Raw genomic sequence first — 18,566 nt, 5'->3', positions numbered from 1 at the left:
ATTTGAAGGCCTGACCTGCGAAGGATAGCCGCCCCCACCCCAGGAACACTGGGCAGGCATTTCTCAAGGAAACACACGCCCCCTCTGGTGAAAACAGGAAACGCCGCCATAAGAAACGCAGACTGTAACACCTAAGGTAACTTTAGACAACGGGGCTGCCATGGCAACGGTTTTGCGAACTTGACAACAAAAGGTCCTGGGGGGGTGGGGAGAAGGAAGAGGGAACCAGATCCGGTCTGATATTCCCACTGGGTTTTGGTAGATTCTTTTGCAAAGCTAAAGATGAAAACTGTACTTCAAAAACGTTGACCAGCAAGAGGGGTTTTTACAAAATAACTCTGATAGTCTGAGTTTTTACTGACATATGTTCTATTTCTCACTGGGCTCTTCTTATTGGTGTGGAAAGTCAGTCCATTCTAAAGTGAAGATGCCTTTAAAACTGCATCAGTAAGAATTACAATGCTCTGCTAGAAATGAACACAATCACGGAAAATAGGAAGTTTAGGGAAATATGCTTATTTCAACAAACCCACCACACCTGCGCACACACACACATGTACACGTTCTCTCTGTCTCACTCACAGATCTGCTAAGTTACTTTTCGTGCCAACATATTATTAGTGATGCCACCTTGGTTATAAACACACTGGTGATGCTTTCCGGGTTATCGCCTTCTGGGTTGGGAGGTCCCAAGAGCTGCTCTCCTTCCCCCTTCTCAAAGCTGTATAAGAAAGCAGGATTCAAGATATGCTGCAGAACCTACAAAAAAATTTAAAAATGAAGGAGGAGGAAAGCAAAGCCATGCTCTTTATTTCTTTACGAAGGTGGGTGGGACCACCAGGGGGTCACTTTGCACCCAGGAAGCTAGAGCTCAGTCACAGGTATGACTCATCATCCCGACTTTTACTCAAGCAATCAGCTGGAAAGGGAGAGTAAAACAGGAGGAAATGTGGCATCAGTCTGCCTACTCTTCTCATGTCCGACAAGTCATTTTTAAAAAACAAGGACACTAACAAACCATTTCTCAGCACTGGTTCACTAGGACCTGCCGTATGTTTCTCAACAAGGGCATTTTCCTCACCAACGGTCCAGATGCTGTGTGTCACTAGAGACACAGCAGATAAACAGGCCCTCGCTTCCCTAGGAAACGCGCCCCAATGCCCACAGTTTCCACCGTCTAATAGTGGGACTCACCTTGGCTTTCAGTTCATCTCCAAAGTTGGGGTCATTGAAGTCCACAAAGCGAAAAAACAGGGCACGTTTCTGAGAAATGTTGTAATTTTTGGGAATCTCTTCCTCCATATACTCTTTCAAGAACGTCATGTTGCAGAGAAAACGACCGGTGAAGGCCCGGAGCAGCTGGAACAGCAATTCTATATCGCCGTAATTCCTTCTGCGGGGTCAAGCGAGAGCACAGATGAAGTCCCGGCCCACTTCAGGACTAGGCAGGATCTTTGAGCTGCCATTTATTTATTTATTTATTTTTAAAAGATTTTATTTATTTATTTGACAGAGATCACAAATAGGCAGAGGGGGGGTTGAGCAGTCTCCCTGCTGAGCAGAGAGCCCAATGTAGGGCTCGATCCCAGGACCCTAGGATCATGACCTGAGCCGAAGGCAGAGGCTTTAAACTACTAGGCCACCCAGGTGCCCCTAAGTTGACTTTCGACAGCTCAAAGTCCCAGTTCACTCTCTGTAACAAACGTGACTACAGGTGGCCAGTGAACCACAGCTCAGCCCAAACTCCCAGGCAGGCTCTGCCTTTGCCTGCAGGACAGAACAAGTCACTCAACAGGAAGGCAAACAGATACACCCACTTGCAGTAATTCAGCAGACAGTAGGCCAGCAGCTTGGGCTCCTTCCAGTTGGTGGCAGCCATGTTCTCCTTCCGGTGTCTTTCTTGGAAAGTTTCGCTGACCCACACGCGTCTCAACTGGCTCACCAGAGAATGCTGATTGGCCAGCCAGGAGTCGTCATTCTTAACTATAATACTTATGATCTGTCAAAGAAGTGACAGGATTAGGCAACTGACAGGGTTCTCTGTGTGTCTTGCCGAGACTTTCAGGATTTCAGGTGCTCAGGGAAGAGAGGCTACCTTGATGGCCTGAAACTGGAGGTCCAGGCGCATGGTGCTGGTGCTGGGCGAGCCGGGGCGCACGGCAGTCTGCGTGCCGCCGGGCACCAACAAAGTGATGAACCTGTTGGGGTTAGCTGCCAGCACGTCTCGCAGAGGTCTGGCATCTTTGTGTTTTAAGAAACTCTGAAAACGAAACAAAATAAGCCATTTTAAGCTTGTTTTTAAACAATGGGGCGCCTGGGTGGCTCAGTGGGTTAAGCCGCTGCCTTCGGCTCAGGTCATGATCTCAGGGTCCTGGGATCGAGTCCCGCATCAGGCTCTCTGCTCAGCAGGAAGCCTGCTTCCCTCTCTGTCTCTCTCTGTCTACTTGTGATTTCTCTCTGTCAAATAAATAAATAAAATCTTTAAAAAAAAAAAAAAAAAAAAGCTTGTTTTTAAACAAGCCATTTCAAACTCACAAAAGATTTAGATATTCTGAATTCTAAGGTTCTTTCTAAATCTCTCCGGGCAGGCTAAAAAGTCTCCATAAGCACCCTTAAAAAAAAAAAAAAGTGCTTCTCAGCAGTAATAATACTTTGTGATTATGGGGGTCTCATAACCTCAGCAGCTCATTCATTTGTTACCACCACCCAAATCCTAAAGGATTCCTCCACTCTAACTTTCCGCATGCCCAACAACAATGTTTCTAACACTCGGATACATGACAGAAAAATAAAGCCGAGCCACTGAACAGTGAACTACGAATTTCAGATTTCAGAGCACACCGGCTGACACAAGTCTGCGGGGACCCCCGACTCCAGCTCCTCGTGCGCCCACCATGAACATTCTGCTCCACTGGGGGTCATTCAGCGTCGCTTCCATCATGAACAGCTCTACCGTCTGCGAGGGGTGCCGTGTCAAGAACTTGATCAGAGGCTCTCTGAAGGGACTGCCAGCCTAGAAAACATGAGGGGAAACGGCACCTTCTCAGGGCTTGCGGCTTCGTCCGTCTACCGACCTCCCATGGCAGGAGGAGGCACGTCTCCCCCTTGTGACTGGTGTGCGCTACAGCCATAAGCAAATATTCACACCAGACATCTTCATGCTGTTAGAGTAATGCATCTAAATATAACAACGTGAAAACATCACAAGCCAGCAGACAAGAGAAAGGATCAGAAGTAACCCCGAGTTTGACCATTACCTCAATCAACATTGCCCGTTCTGTTTTCATCACCACCTCTAACAAAGGCTTGACCAGAGTTTGAGGTGCAGCTGGGATCAGGTGAAAAAGGTTTATAATGGCTGAACAAATTTTCATTTCCTAGTGAAGAAAACCAGAAATTACAAAATAGGCCAATTAACGTTGCCAGCTAGAGATACCAACATTACTACAGACCCTACTATGGTCTAGCTCCATTCGCAAGGCTAGCCACCAGAAGCGAAGAGTTAACATGTAAAAAGCCACAAGTTGACCAATGTCAGGTTACTGCTGTGGCTCAAGGAAAGTAACTGCCCTTGGCCTTGAGATTTTATCTGTCCGTGGAGGAGGAGATGGAGCTGTGTACACCTGACGTGATTGTGCTGTGTCTGTTTTCAAGAACAGGGCCAGGGGCTGGAAGTGAGCTGCTGGGTTGCCTGCACCAGCCCCTCCTGGAGGAGGGGACGAGCATGCCTGTGGCCGTGACAGTGTTACGATTCCCCCGCTTTGCTGTGACATCATGGGGTCTTCCCGATACACTAAGGTCTGAGGGCAGATTCCTTCTGCCCTCAAAACTTAGCACAAAGAAAGTCTTCAAAACATCAAGTATTTATCCTGAAAATTAGACATTCATGTAAATAAACTGACCATGGTACTAAGTATTTGTCAACCAGGCCCATGAGGCTGACACACTCCTACTGAAGCATATGAAAACTGTGAAATGCCAAGATTTCTGCACTTTTTAAGGTGCTAAGTGCTCCATGGTCAATGTCTCTTGTTCCAACGTTTTGCTCTCAGTGGCAGTCCCCATGGTTTGGAATCCGCAATTCAAAGAGACCCCACGTGACCAGCGCCCTGGCCAGACAAGGGAAGACTCCCTGATGTACCGCCCTGCCTCGTGTGCAACAGGAGGCCCGTCACACTAAGCAGAGTAAAACGGGGATGATAAACACTCGTCAGGAGGGACCACACCCCAGGGGCATCTGTGATACTTCCCCGAAAGCCTCTACCAAAGCAAAGGCCAAACAGGGAGCTGGGGAAGAAATGACAAAACGTGGCTCAGGGTCACCCCACCTCTCCTGTAGAGCTCTCTTCTACAGAATTTCCAGGTCTTCACACAGAGCAAGCTCTGTTCTGAAATCACAACCTGCGCATAATGGCACTTTTGCATTATGGGTTTTCGTTTTCGAAGTGCAAGCAATCACTTCTTTTGGTCTCCACACCACCACCGGAAGATAGGACTGACGGATGTTATCATCCCCATTTTACAGCAGAGGGAAAGCTCGGGGTCTGAATGTCCGAAGTCCCAGTGTCGGGACGACGTCGGTGTGGTGTGCGTGAGCGAGAGATGCAGGGGGACTGGGCGCGGAGGGGCAAGGAGGTCGTAAACTCCAGGCAGGCAGGCACTTGGGAGCGTGAAAGAAAATAGCGCCCCTCCCAACTCCTAGCAGGTATGAGACTCTCTGTGTGGTTTCCTCCCAAGAGGCTGTTAGATGTATGAGCTCATACGAACATTCTGAGAGCGAAACCCAGTCAAATCTTAAACGGTGTTGACATACTGCAATTCGAACATGTAGAAAAACCAAAGAACTTAGAATCTTGCTTAAAACGTCCTAATAGGAAACATGCGTGGCATCCGGACAGTTCACAGCAATGGTACTAATACGACTCTGCCACAGACAGACGATACGGCTCACTGCACTCCAAGGCACAACGCACTCTGTCCACCACAGAACCACAAGTCACAGCAAAACCAAATACGACAACACCCCCTCCTGCGTCTCCACTGGGATTCTCACCTCTACCCCTTCCATGGCAGGCTGAACCAAAGCAAAAATTACAGCATGAAAAAAGGCAACAAAAAGGTAAAAAGGAAAAGAAAAGAAAAGAAAATATAAAACTGTTCTTCACAGTGCAAGTCATAAACTGACTTTAATAGGGTTGTTCTCACCTCAAACTGACAGAATGGAGACAAGGAACATCTCCCGCACTCGGAAATGCTTTCCTGAGGATGGGGAGGAAAATCATCTTTTTTTTTTTCTATTTATGTTATTTACATAAAAACTTCCCATATACTCATACACAGTAAGGATTATTGGGGGGGAAACAAGACAGTAAAGACAATTATCAAAAAGCACACAGTCATTGGCAAATGCTCAGCAGCAAGAAAGTACACCTACCACCCTTCAGAAGTCAAAACAGAGCCCTTCAGAGAGTGTGGGACAGCGCATGTCCCTTCCCTATATCAAATTTTAAAAGCAGGAATTTCGGAATTCTGGCCCAGGGGGAGAAACTACTGTAAGCAAATACATTTAAAACTCTTGTTTTTGTTTCGAGTAAGTTACGATTTTAGGTGCAGCACTGACTTTAACGAAATGCTCTTCCTCTTTCCCAGCGGAAGTCAGGAGAGTACCAGGTGGTTTACCCCCCCATTAACGGGGCACGTGTGAGGGCCCCCCCCCCCCACCGGAGGGACCTGCAGGCCAGGGCGCTGCCCACAGAGAGCTGGGTTATTCTGGGAAGCTGTGTACGCACACAAGAGACACCGCACCGCAAGGGGTCAGGAGCTCTCCCCCGGGAGCTTAATGCTAAGCAGCAAACCTTCCTAAAAATGGTGCTAGTGCAGAGCTCTGATCTTCAGGGTACACAGCATCACAGAAAAGCTCGTATTTGTTTTATTTTAGTCAACTGTTTAACACGTCTTCAGTTGTAGGTACACCAATCGTGTAATATCATTTTGGGAGTCAACCAAATGGGGACAGACTATGATCTAAGATCCATCCCCAACCCTGAACAACATTCATAAGAAATGATCAGAGCTCAAGAATAGAAAGGCGGCTTGGCCTCGGGGGAAGGCAATGAAACTGGGCACACTTCTCATGAACCCCAAACACCACGGCCTGAGGCCACCCCCGCAAAGCTGGGTGTTCCCAGGCCGGTCAGGAAGTCACAACACGTTTCTGTAGGAGCTGGAAGACTTTCCAGTACCCACAGCTCCGTCTCCTGCCCACTGCCTCTGCCCCATCCAAGAAGCCCTCCGAATAACGTGCCGTAAATGTTGATGGAATCTTTCTGATCTAATGGAAATCATTCACTTGCCCCCTAGAGGTTGTTCGATGTTTATTCTAGAACTGTGCGTTTCAGAAAATTAACAGATTATAAAACAAATATAAAATTTAGAACAAAAATACCTAGCGGATGAGAGACGGGGAGGAAAGGCACGGAGATACCTGTACCTACTCCCAAGAGTTTAGGCTTTGAATATACACTCTGCTCTCCCCCACGAAGAGGTCCTGATTTTTCCCTTTGTGTATAAGTAACAGACCTCCCAAGAGGTCATGGTGGTAGAACACTCCTAAAAAAAGTGTAAAATCTTGGTTTAATTTTGCTTTAGTTGGCTGTTTTTAAAAGCAGCAGGAATTGAGACTTATATAAACAAAACACCTTGACACAGGATGGCCAAAACAAAGCATAATAAAGCCAAAGGAAAAAAAAATTCCAAGTTGGGATGAAACACAGCATCTGACAAATGCGCGGAGGAAGACAAAAAGCCACGTTGATTATGCCTCTGAGGAGCTACAGCGTCCCCTCATTAGGACACTGCCGTACAATTTCACCAGGTGTAACGGGACCTTAGGGAAAACACGATCCTACCGATTGGACAGTCCTCAACTTGGAAAGTATTTTAAACAAATATTAACATACACAGATTAGATTCAAAACAGCAAGAACCATTATTTTTAAGAGTGAAGTCTTAAATGACCAACATCAGACACATAAAAAAATTTACCTAAAGTAGCTTTCCCTGAAAGCCATGAAAATGGGTTTTTAAGTACTGGCCGTTTGATTTTTGGCAAAGATTTGGGGTGGGGATTCAAACCCATCAACATACATGCCAGTATCTACGTGATGCTTTGCTACGTTCTCCTCAGTGTCTGAAACCCTGAAACCTACACTTAGTTCCATGAGGCAGTGATGATGGGAAGCAATGGGAAACCACGGCTGAGGAATGCACACTCATGCAAATAGCAGCTGCCAAGAACAGTCTAGAAAATACACTTTATACACTTTACGGCAAAACCAATAAAATTAAAAATACTAACATTACAAGCATCCCAGAGTTCTTATCCACGAAAACGTATTAAAGTGAACAAAAAGAGATTTTAAAGAAACACAAAAAGGAATGTTCCAATAATTAAGAAAAACGAAGGCAAACTGTAATTGCTAGTAAAAGATGTTCAACAATGTACACGACTATAATCACATAAACTGGGTTTCTGACCGGGATTTTAATTAAAAGCCCTGCTTCGATATTAACATTGTGAACAGCAGTGGCACGGCTGCCCTTCCCAGAAGCAAACAAGTCACTCACGTTTCCGTCGCTCCTCTGGCCCCCTTTGTGGGTGAGGACCACCACCTCCATCCACTTTCGTAGATGTTGCTGTTGGAAAAAACAACATCCTTAGACATTCATCTCTCACACGTGATCAGTTCAATTCCATGCTGTTCTTAGATGAAAATTCATATGTAATCATTAATTTCCATCATATTCCATGTGAAGATGGCAGTGTTCGAATCTGAAACAGCCCGAACATTGAACTAGAGGGAGGCATGTGCATCATGTTCTATGAGCAGAAGGCTGAATTCGCCCTGATGTAACAGGAAACATCCTGAAACCTGGCCATTCTGATAACGGCATTTTACCACTGTGCTCCTATGACCACGTTACTTTGCGCTGCACCTGTTCATGCAGAGCCTTGAGGAGCCGGGCACCAGGCTAGGCACCCCCGGGGTGGAGAAGTGAACAGGCAGACATCATCCCTATCCTCGTTCCAGCTCGGGTTCTAGCGGGGAGAGCAAGGTGAACTCCATGGGCGCCGGCTGTGGCACAGTCACGGTAAGGGTTGTGGAAGAGGAACAGGAATCAGCTGGAGAAGGCGGTCAAGGTCACGGAGGACCTTGCTGAGGAAGACATTCCAGAAGCACAAGAGAGAGCACACCAGGCAGAGAAAAGGAGATGCAAAGGCCCTGAAGCCACCAACAGGCAGGCCTGGCCACTGTGTGTGGCGAAAGAGCAGTGGGAACAAGGAGGGGTTTGGGGGATGGGCCAAGCACGGATCCCATCTTGTCAGAGGCCGCACAAATGAGTGCAAACAGGAAGCAATTCCCTCCTGTGCAGAAGCAGGACAATCATTATGTGGTAAGACCCTGTATTCTATGGCAAGAGTACAGAAGAGAGATCCCTGAGCCCAGAGCAACTCTGGCCTGCCCAGGCACGCGGCAGCCAGCCTTCCAGCCACGGTGTCCTGCAAAGCCTGGCAGATAAGTACTCAGAGCCTACAGGTAAAACCACAAAACTATCTAAATAACTAACTATCTTCACTGTCCCACACTGGCAAAACCTGTTCTTCACACACTGAAGCCCTACAGGAAGTTAGCTGCTTTAAAAAGGATTCCATGGTCAAGGTGACTTGGGGACAGGGGACTTAAGTCCACCTAAACACTTATGGGGCCAGTGTTCCAAAGAACACACATTGAGAGACACTAAAATACACATGCTTTCAAAGAAACTTAGTATGTTAAGCTATTTGCCAGTAAAATTTCTGGAAAGATATTAATAATCACCAAGATCTAGGTTCATGAAAGTCTATCTTTCCACAACAGCTGTTTTACCAAAGATAAGAGAGGAACAAAACCAAAGGCAAAGGAAGCAACCAGCTGCTTCACCTAGGCACTCTGCTTTCAGATGCCACAAAGGAAAAAAATAACACTTGTTCTACATAAATTCACTTCTAGCTCAGTAGCACATACCCACATGAGAGACTTCAAGGTCAAGTAACAAGAAGTTTGAATTTTTAAAAAGGTGATTTTGGGGGTTGATTTCATGAATGCCCAATTCTACGCAGCAGAGTGTCTCGGTTCTTAAAATCACACTGAAGGCTTAACCTGTTCATCTCAAAAGCATAGCCTATGTGGGAAAACAAAAACTGCGCGGCGCAAACAGGACACATCAGAAGACCCCACTGCAAACGCGCCGTCGGCACAGACCCAGGCTGGACCTGGGCAAGGTGGGAGCCGGAGGAAAATGGCCGGACAAACGGCAAGGCAACTCAGGCCTTTTTTATCCAAGTACATCAACGCTATCTGCTTTCAGAGAAATCCTAACCCTTCTGGAAACAGCTCTCCTGCCAGGGAAAGTGGGGGACGTCCCCGCGACAAACCAGACACACAGCCCCCGGCCTACGCCAGCAACTGCGGACCGCGAGGTGAGGCAGCAGTCTCTCTGGGCTGCTCTTAACCGCTGGGGAAACGACGTGCACTGAACGAGGCGCTCCGCGGTCTGCCACTGAAATAGCCACAAACACATCGCCTCCGGCAGGCAGGCAAAAGCACAAGAAATGGCAGCGGGGAGGGCAGAGATGCCAACGACAACGCTGTGCCACCTGGAAGGCACGTGAGGGTCACACCCCACAGGTAAGAGAGCAGCAACGTGACAGATGTGGCACGGATCCAACGTGCTCGCGTCGTGAAGGGGCCGTGCGCGTGCAGACGCTGGAAGGGCGTGTGGGTTACACACATTTGGAAGCTAAAGAGGAAGGAGCCTTCCAGTTCGGAAAACTTAATTCCATGGACTACTGCTTCCCGGTAACCCTCTAACAGGACGTCCGCTACAATTTTAAGGGCCAACCACAATACTACCCACTCCCAGTCAAGGTGTTTTGGTCGCTGTTCCTTTCTCGGGTGTCTGCAGGGACGAAGAAACCGCACGTGCAGTACGAAGCTGTGCGGTCCTCACGCAGCCACAGAGCCGCACACGCTACACGCTACACGCGCCACAGCTTCCGAGACAGAAGCCGCGCATCCCCCGAGACGTCTAAATGGCCCAAGGCCACTTGAGAAACGTAAGCATGAAAAGTATGTGCACGTTCGCAGTCATGTAGCATGAAATCCTCCGTTATTCATAAACTTCTACTTACCAGAAGCAAAACTGAATGCATAGGACAGTTAACAGTTCAATCTCCTTTACCTGCTTCTACTTCAAATTTAAACACTGTCAAATGGGTATTTTATTGGCATAATTACCTGGTAATTTTTAAAACCCTAAAGACTTCTAAAGTTCCTGTATGTTTTTTTACTATATCACTGTCTGTAATAGCAAAAGGCTGGGCACAATCTAGACGCCGTCAGTGGGGGGACGGTGCCATGAACTCTGGCATGTCCATGAACTGAAATAGTACGCAGCCACGAGACAGAAGGAAGAAGCACTTCTGTTCTGATTGGAAATGATGAGCGGCAAACAGAAAAAGTAGGAACTCTTGTGTATATGGTGCTTCCTTTTGAGGGAAACAAAAAAGAATATATGTACGTCCTACAACAAATATAAAACACCTCTAGACTGACATTTAGGAAACCGTTACCACTGGCGGTCCCTGGGCAGGGGAGGCGGGCAGCTGGAGGACAGGGACGGGAGGAGGCTTTCCCAGTACCCCGTTCACACTTCCTAAATTTTAAACCATGTATACATACACACACGTATCTATTACTTACCTAAAAAAAGAAGTTAAAATATCAGGTTGATTACTAACTACGTTTAAATGCATTTGGCTTACCATCATCTGATCACAAAATTTATCATTGAAGGAGTTGGGGAAGAGCCTGGTGACGGAAGTGAGACGATTCACGACGTTCAGCGTCAAGCTTCGATAATCCCCCAGCATCATCAACAAAGGCCGCATGTGCGTATGAATTTGATCTACTTCTATGGTAGCACCTTCCAGAAACTATTTAAAAAAAAAGAGAAGTTACAGAGGAAAATAGGCAAGAGAATACACTTTATAACAGAATAAACTCATTTGGCTCCGGCAGCCCATTTGTGGAATATTAACCACGCACATTCCAAAAGTTTATCAGGAAACAGAGACTCGTCATTACTGTTGAATATTTTAAACAAGTGCGACTAGGAAACAAGCAGCGACATTACTGGACTCCCGTGTGTGTTCACGCGAGGCAGACTTCCAGGCGTACAAACCAGGTGAATGTGATCGGGAAGAAGCCCGGGGACAGGACACACGCGCATTTGCACGCACACGCCAACCACTCACCTTTCTCATGCAGGCTTCTCCGGCCTCCTGCAGCTCGCTGTTTGTGGAATTCAGGGCCTTGAAGAGTGCAGCGATGATCTTCTCCCTGGACTGAGGAAGGTAATTGCAGGCAGCAAGCGCATCTTTAGGAAGAGAGATCAATACACTTTCATTATTAACCTGAAAACCATATACGAACAATGTCTTCATCTAAAGGCTCTTCCCAATCAACACCAAGTATGAATCACTGAAGCACCTGCCGAATGTCTGGCCGTGAGGAAGACCAAAGAACACATGGTCCCCTAACACGCGTTTGTGTTATCTAAGAGGGAAGTCAACAGCCTCTCAGAAAGGCCGTGACACATACAACCCCGTCCAGATATTAGAAGGGCTGGAGGGGGAAAAGAGGGGGCACCCACTGACACCCCTTCTCCAAGTCATCCCCACACAGGGTGAGAGGAGGGCTGAGCTGCGGACAGACGCGCACTGAAGTGACAGAGAGGGCTGGCCTTGAACTCTAGCGTTGAGGGAGGGAACGGACACGGACACGGGGACACACGGACACACACGGACACACACACACACACACCCGACTTCTCGTCCACTATCCATGTCTCATCAGGCAGCCTCCTCCCATCGTGGGGAGTTCAAGGCTTTGAAAACACAAATGCTCTTGGAAAAGGAAACACACCTCAATCCTCTAGAGCAATGCCCGTTAGCCAACAGGATTGCACAAGAGGTGCCGGAAGAAAGGAATCCCCACCAAAGAACAAAGCTGCCAAACTTGACTTCAGAGAGCCTCCCCCCCCCCTGCTATCATCCACACCCCAGCCCTGCACCTGAGCACAGGTAATACGGTATGCCTCTCAATTTGTCTACCTCTAATTCAAGGAGGATTCTGGCAACATTTCACGTAGAGTATAGAAATCAACAAGGCAAAAGACCAAGTCAACTAAAAAAACTTTACTGCATATTTATTCAGAAAAAAAAAAAAATAGTGGGGGAATGATGCTTCTAATAGTAGGGGGAATAATTCTTCTTGAGAAGAATTCAAGTCAGTAAAAATTCAACAATGCAGCTGACGCTGGTCATGAAAGCCTAAAGAGAGCAGGATTCTCAAATGCCATGGAACCACTGAAAAGCCTTTGAAGGCTGTAGCGTATCTTCCCGTATCCTCCAACTGGGCGAACTGGCAATATACGAACACTAGGACTACGCTCTTCAACTACAGTACTGGATTCAGCAGTGAACTACAGCACCGAATTAATCACCATAAAGTAAAATACATAGTTTGTAAGAGTAAACAACTGTTTAAATCCTAACCATCTATACGACCCGTCGACACCTCATCATGTCGTTTAAGAAACAGACAAATGTAACTGTCCCACCTTAGAAAGAACATAAAAAAATAAAACCCCCCCAAAAGGCCACTGCCTCCTTGCACCTTTGTACCCATGACTTGTTTCAGACTTAATTCATATGAACTTACTTAATGCCGCAATTCGCAAGGGAACGAGTGACGGGAGGCTTTTGTAACAGGGCAGCTTTGTCAAGGCTGAGTCTTCAGCCTCACACAGATTTAACAGCTGTGAAAGATAAAACAACTTAATTTAGCCAGCTCTTTCTGCGAAGACCCAGTAACCTTGAAAATAACAGAGCACAGCAACCTTACACACATGCAACACAACTGACTGACAAACTAAACTCAGACCCTGGGGAATTTAATATCGAACGTGACAGAGCTTCCCTCTCAAGCAAACTGTCAGCCTCATCAGTGAAATAAATTCTTAGACATTTTCTCCCCCACTCTGATACTGTAACACGGTTTCCCCACCCTGGGGGGGTCACCTGAACCGCCAACGCGATGGCAGGTACGTCTCCCTCTGTATTCAGAGCTGCTTTCCAGAGCCGTGGGCTGGAGCCCAACAAATGTGTGCTGTGATTCCATCCTGGAGTGCTTAACATCCCCCCCCCCCGCCCCAAGTACAGTCAAGTACAAAGAAAGACGCTGAAAGTCACGGAGAATATCGTTAACTCAGAGATTCCTGCAGCTGTCTTTTTGGACATTTTATGATACCCCAGTATATACTGATATATCTAAAACACAAAATATCATGTGTGTTGTTCTGCTACTGTTTTCCCCTTCTACATACGTACATCCTGGGGAAATGGTATAAACTTTACTGTCACCTTTTTTCCCTTAAAGATTCCTACCTAGTAAAAGATTTCAAACCGCAAAAAAGGATATATATACCAAAAGCACTTCGAGTCACCACCTTACTCCACTCCATCACTACAACTCTCCTCCAGTATCAACACGTGTGTGTATGCACACACGTGCAGACACCTGTGTCGGCAGCTCTATCTGGACAGAGCAAGCATGCACCAGAATCAGTTGGGAAGCCTGCAGCCAGTCCATTGTAGGTCTGACCTGAGAACTCAGGAGAGTCTTTGTTTTTAAAAAGACCCTCACGTGTTCTGATACAGATAGTGCTCTGATCAACACGTGGGAAACCAGATACAACCCCCGGGATTTATCACTCAACACCACCAGGTTCTGGCCTTAAGCTTAGTGAGGAATTTTCCACAAAGGTTAAAATACATCTGCCTCTGGAACCAGCAAAGGGAAACTTCCCCCCATTCTCTGGTGGCTCTCCTAGGACCTCTGTCAGGTCACATGAACTAGGACTCCTACACAAGGGATGCAACAAGGTATAAAAGATCAAAGCTAGACCATGCGATCATAGGATTCCATGTCCAAGTAAATACATAGAACTTAAAAACTCAAGAGGTAAATTATCCATAATAGGAAATTCAAACTTAGTGTGGATCAGAAAGAAGTTGCTTCCTTATGACTTTTGCCTCCGTCTACTCTAACAATGCCTTAGGTCTTAAAAAATTCAGGTCTTAAAAAAAATCTCACATTGGGATTGAGCACCAGACTATTACTGCATTCTACAAATTAATAGCTAGAACTTGACCGTATCTACAGTTCGATTTGTTTCTAATACCTCCCCATACTAGAACGTTCAGAGAGAGAAACACTTGCAGAATGCCATCTGCCGCTACCCTAATGAGAATAATCGGAATCTACAGTTCACAGAGAGCTGTCAGAGCTAAATGATGGCCCTCGTGTGCAGTTAGTTCTGAACAGCCCACGGCACGTTCTCAGGGGACAAATACATTCGATGCCCTGGCGCTTGCTCTGAGCCCATCTTCCTCCGGACACCAGCCGATGAGAGTGGTCAAAGCAGAGTCCATCTTTCTCTAAATCACATCCTTAAGGCTCTGCAGAGCGAGGTGCCCTGGAGAAGGCCTCAGAACACAGCCGCGTTGGGTAGGACCGCTCCCGTCAGCAGGCCTACCTCCTGTCACGTACCTGCGCAGGGCGCTATGCCAGGTTAGAGCCGGTCCCCAGGGGTCACCACCCGCGCCTTCTCTCAGTGCTGCCTGACCAGTCTTCGCGCGCAAAGACAGGTTACCAGACACACGTCATCACCATCCACACCACGCCGCACCACCACCCCCCTACCTCTGTGTAGAACACCTTATGCTCCACCACGTTGAGGTCCATTGTGAAGAGCCGGGGCTGCAGTGTGGTGCAGAACGTGTTCCCCTCCATCAGGCCGATCTGCGCATTGGCAGGCTGGTGTCTGAGCAGATGCTTCTTCGGCGGGACCATATCCTGGAGGACCTGGGGCGGCAAGGGGGAAGCACCACTAACCGGCCGTCCCTTGAAGAGCAAATTCTGCTCATCACCACATTCTAAAGCGACTATCAACCTGAAAGCTGTGATATGAAAGGTTAGGATGCCCTTTAGTTGGAGAAGGGAAGGTACATTCCATGCGTTAAAACTGGCCGGTGAATAGTTACATGTCAGGTACACTGACTTAGGAGTTCCTAAGTCTCCCGAGTAACTGCTCTTTAAAGATTTTTATTTTTATTTATTTGATAGAGGGAGAGAGAAAGAGAGCACAAGTAGGCAGAGAAGCAGGCAGAGAGGGAGAGAAGCAGGGAGCCCGATGTAGGGCTCAATCCCAGGACCCAGAGATCATGAGCTGAGCTCAAGGCAGAGGCTTAACCCCCCCCCACTCCCCGGGTAACCGCTCTTAAAAAAGAGAAGAGCGACCGGATTTTGCTAGAGACCCGGGAAACCGCCTTCTGTTCTCTGGATGCTGACGACTATGGATACAGCCGTCAACATCAGTGCACTGCTTTCTGCGTCCCCGAGGTCAAAGAGAGCATGTACTCTTTGCATAGCACCTTGTGAAGCAGACACGAAATTACAGATTATGTATCCTCTTCGAGTCAGATGTGAGGGAAAAAGGTCTCAGAAGCGTTGCTCCAATTATCCTTGTTCCGGGCACAGAAATCTCACCTCTTTATGGGGCTCCATGATCACAGTGACACTTTTTCCAGTGACCTGGGCCAAGACCTGCAGTGAGTGCATGGCCTGCTTTCGCACAGTGGAATTTGGAGAGGTGACTTCTCGAACCAAGTCGTGCGTCACGTGGTGAAAGGATTTCTCCTGGGCGGCCACGATCTCTTCGGCTCGCTCCTCGTCCTTCAACGGCGTCGCGCACCTCATCAGAAGCTGCTCCAGGGTGGTCTTTGCCATGGCGACTGCCCCATTGGAAACCTGCGGGCCAGGGACGAAAGGAATGAAAGGGACTGTCACTGCGGATCCACCCCCATCCCCACTGGTTCACCAAGACCGCTTCGTAACCTGCACACGGTACTTCAGCGGCCACAGCACCTCAGCCTGCTGTAGTCACTCCAGAAAGAACATGGTGACATACACAAACTCCTGCATTTCCCAAATGGAGAAGCTGCAAACGCCCACCAAGTACTAAGTGCGTTACACCTGCGCACAGCTTCATGGAAACTCAACTTCCAGAGAAACTCCTGCAGCACGTGCACTATTTAGCCCTAAGGCAAGAGCGAGGAGGACGACTTCTCTCTACAGAGGCACCGTGTTACGTGCTCCGGTCTGGGACGGTTCTTCATCGACGCAGATATTCAGGTAACCAGGATAAGCCTATGGGGGTCCTGATCTGTCCTTGTGTGAAAGACGCGGTAATGAAATCTAGGCCTCTAGGAGAGCAGGCTAGCAGAAGGGCTTCCTACTAACTATGCTCTTGGCAAGTCAGCTTCTGGAACCACTTGGATAGGTCTGGGGCCCCCCATCACCTACCTCTCCAGTCAAGTCCATCATGACAAAGAGAAGTGCCTTGAGGAATGTCTGCTGGTTCTGGAGAACCCAAGTGAGAGGCAGCCGCTCCATGAGAAACTTAATGGACACCACACCCCCCAGCTTTGCATACCAGGCCTGCTCATAGCAACACGCGCACAAGCGCTCCACGATGTACGAGAACAGAGGCAGCTGGCACGCCTGGGGAGAGACACACAGACACACCGTGCTGTCAGCCCCCCATGGAACCAGTTTCTAGAAGGACTACCCACAGGCACCAACAAGCCCAACTACTCCTCAGCCCTTTCTTACCCTCTCCTTTGAGCCCAGGATGATACTTGCAACATCAAATATCACCGCTAGGGCCACCTCCCCAATCTTGCAAAGTTCCTTTTCTTCATATGCCATACAAATAGCGATTGCATCAATAAGGACCAACGGATCCATTCCTTTCGACCCATTTTCTTCGCTGTGAAACATGGCTGTGCTGGGCTGGCTGCCCACCTGGTAGCAAGGTAGCAGGAAAGGACCTGAAGAGGTGGCGGGAATGGGAGAAAGAAGAGCTAATTATTTACATGCGTGCTCTTGTCCTTCAAAGAGATTTTATTTATTTATTGGACACAGACAGAGATCACAAGTAGGCAGACAGGCAGGCAGAGAGAGAGAGAAGGGGGAAGCAGGCTCCCCACTGAGCAGAGAGCCTGATGCGGGGCTTAATCCCAGGACCCTGAGATCATGACCTGAGCCGAAGGCAGAGGCTTAACCCACTGAGCCACCCAGGTGCTCCCACAGAAAACCACATCATTAAGAAGTTTGTTGTTGTTTTTTTTTAAGTTTATTTTTTTAGTAATCTCTACACCCAACACAGGGCTCGACCTCAACCCAAGATCAAGAGTCGCATGCTGCACCGACTAAGCAAGCCAGGTGCCCCCAAACGATCTCATTTTTGAACTTGAGGTTAGGAGCTCAACAAAAGCCGGCACTGGTACTTTCAGCCAACTTCTGTTCAACTGCAACTACCTGTAAACTAAGTGGCCTAAGGTTATTTTTCGGAATGTTTCCTATTATATAGTAGGCTCTTTTCAGATTTGCTCTACAATAATGAGAACCATGTATGTTCTCCTTAAAGAAAAAAAAAAATCATTAAATAGGCCAAGGGTCACAGCACAGAAATGAGCGTGGGCTACACTCTGGACATTCCTGATGTACAAATAGTAATTAAAAAGCAACCCGGCTATGATGCCCAGCTCACAGAGAGAACAATTAATTAAAGCCTTGCAGGTACCCAGCAAGATGGGCGTTTGTTATCAAGAAGCTTACAAGACTGCTGGAAAGATGTTAACAAAGAGACAATGAGAAACGATCTAAGATCAATGACTACTCGGGTCAAGAAGGGCCCGAAGAGCTACAAGGGGGAATGTTCTCAGTGTTCTGCAGCGTTCAGAGAAAGCGGCTTTAGCCATCTGGAGAATGGGGGCCCTCAGGGACACAAACAGCCGCAGCGCTGCTCGAGTGTGTCCACTGACCAGCACTGGTTGGGGGAGCGACAAAACCGGGAGTGAGTGTCCAGAAACTTCTAAAACTTGTACAGCAATGGGCAGTCTCGGGACACTTGTATCATCTTTTGCAAGAGCACTCGTCTGCGATGGATTAGAAAGAGAAACAAGGAGATGAACAAAAGTGGTCCCTCCCCATCTGGAGCCTGAGGACCCCAAAGCAGAGGTCGGGAACAGCAGCAAGGAGTACCGCAGGGAGGACCCAGCAGGGAGGACCCAGCTGAAGGGCGGGGAGAGAGGATGGGCCTTGGGAAGCAACACAGAAAGGGAGGGAAGACCAGCAACGAGGGAGACCACAAACTGTCTCACAGGCAGAGTGTCCACAGTATTCCACCTGTTTCCATGAACAACAAAGGGTGAAAATCTTCCACTGGGTGCACTGTACAGAGACACTTGGTAACAGTTTTCAAGTTACTATTGGAACCACCACCGAAATAGCAACTTTCCTGCAGTAAGCAGGAAATCAGAAAACAAAGGTCAGGGG

The 18,566-nt window shown here is 47.8% G+C and overlaps 1 protein-coding gene across 9 annotated transcripts in view; it reads right to left on the bottom strand.

Annotated features, from left to right (window-relative positions):
* Positions 1 to 18,566, bottom strand: part of LOC122895670 (transformation/transcription domain associated protein) — a 112,088-nt gene that overhangs the window by 54,850 nt on the left and 38,672 nt on the right. For 5 of the 9 annotated variants that reach the window (XM_044233235.1, XM_044233236.1, XM_044233234.1 and 2 more), the window contains exons 24-39: positions 16,839 to 17,056; positions 16,530 to 16,727; positions 15,714 to 15,974; positions 14,868 to 15,029; positions 12,825 to 12,921; positions 11,357 to 11,478; positions 10,865 to 11,035; positions 7,627 to 7,695; positions 5,206 to 5,259; positions 5,054 to 5,074; positions 3,258 to 3,377; positions 2,894 to 3,013; positions 2,096 to 2,260; positions 1,818 to 1,999; positions 1,195 to 1,393; positions 631 to 759 (exon numbers count right to left, since the gene is read on the bottom strand). In XM_044233235.1, coding sequence (XP_044089170.1) covers positions 631 to 759; positions 1,195 to 1,393; positions 1,818 to 1,999; positions 2,096 to 2,260; positions 2,894 to 3,013; positions 3,258 to 3,377; positions 5,054 to 5,074; positions 5,206 to 5,259; positions 7,627 to 7,695; positions 10,865 to 11,035; positions 11,357 to 11,478; positions 12,825 to 12,921; positions 14,868 to 15,029; positions 15,714 to 15,974; positions 16,530 to 16,727; positions 16,839 to 17,056 — 2,288 coding nt within the window. The remainder of the gene's footprint in view (positions 1 to 630; positions 760 to 1,194; positions 1,394 to 1,817; positions 2,000 to 2,095; positions 2,261 to 2,893; positions 3,014 to 3,257; positions 3,378 to 5,053; positions 5,075 to 5,205; positions 5,260 to 7,626; positions 7,696 to 10,864; positions 11,036 to 11,356; positions 11,479 to 12,824; positions 12,922 to 14,867; positions 15,030 to 15,713; positions 15,975 to 16,529; positions 16,728 to 16,838; positions 17,057 to 18,566) is intronic. The other 4 variants (XM_044233240.1, XM_044233241.1, XM_044233242.1 and 1 more) reach the window with 2 other exon arrangements.

The sequence above is a fragment of the Neovison vison genome, chromosome 14 (assembly GCF_020171115.1).
Source record: "Neovison vison isolate M4711 chromosome 14, ASM_NN_V1, whole genome shotgun sequence".
Lineage (NCBI taxonomy): Eukaryota > Metazoa > Chordata > Mammalia > Carnivora > Mustelidae > Neogale > Neogale vison.
Note: the sequence above shows the minus strand (reverse complement) of the source record. Positions and strands in the feature narration are given on the sequence as shown.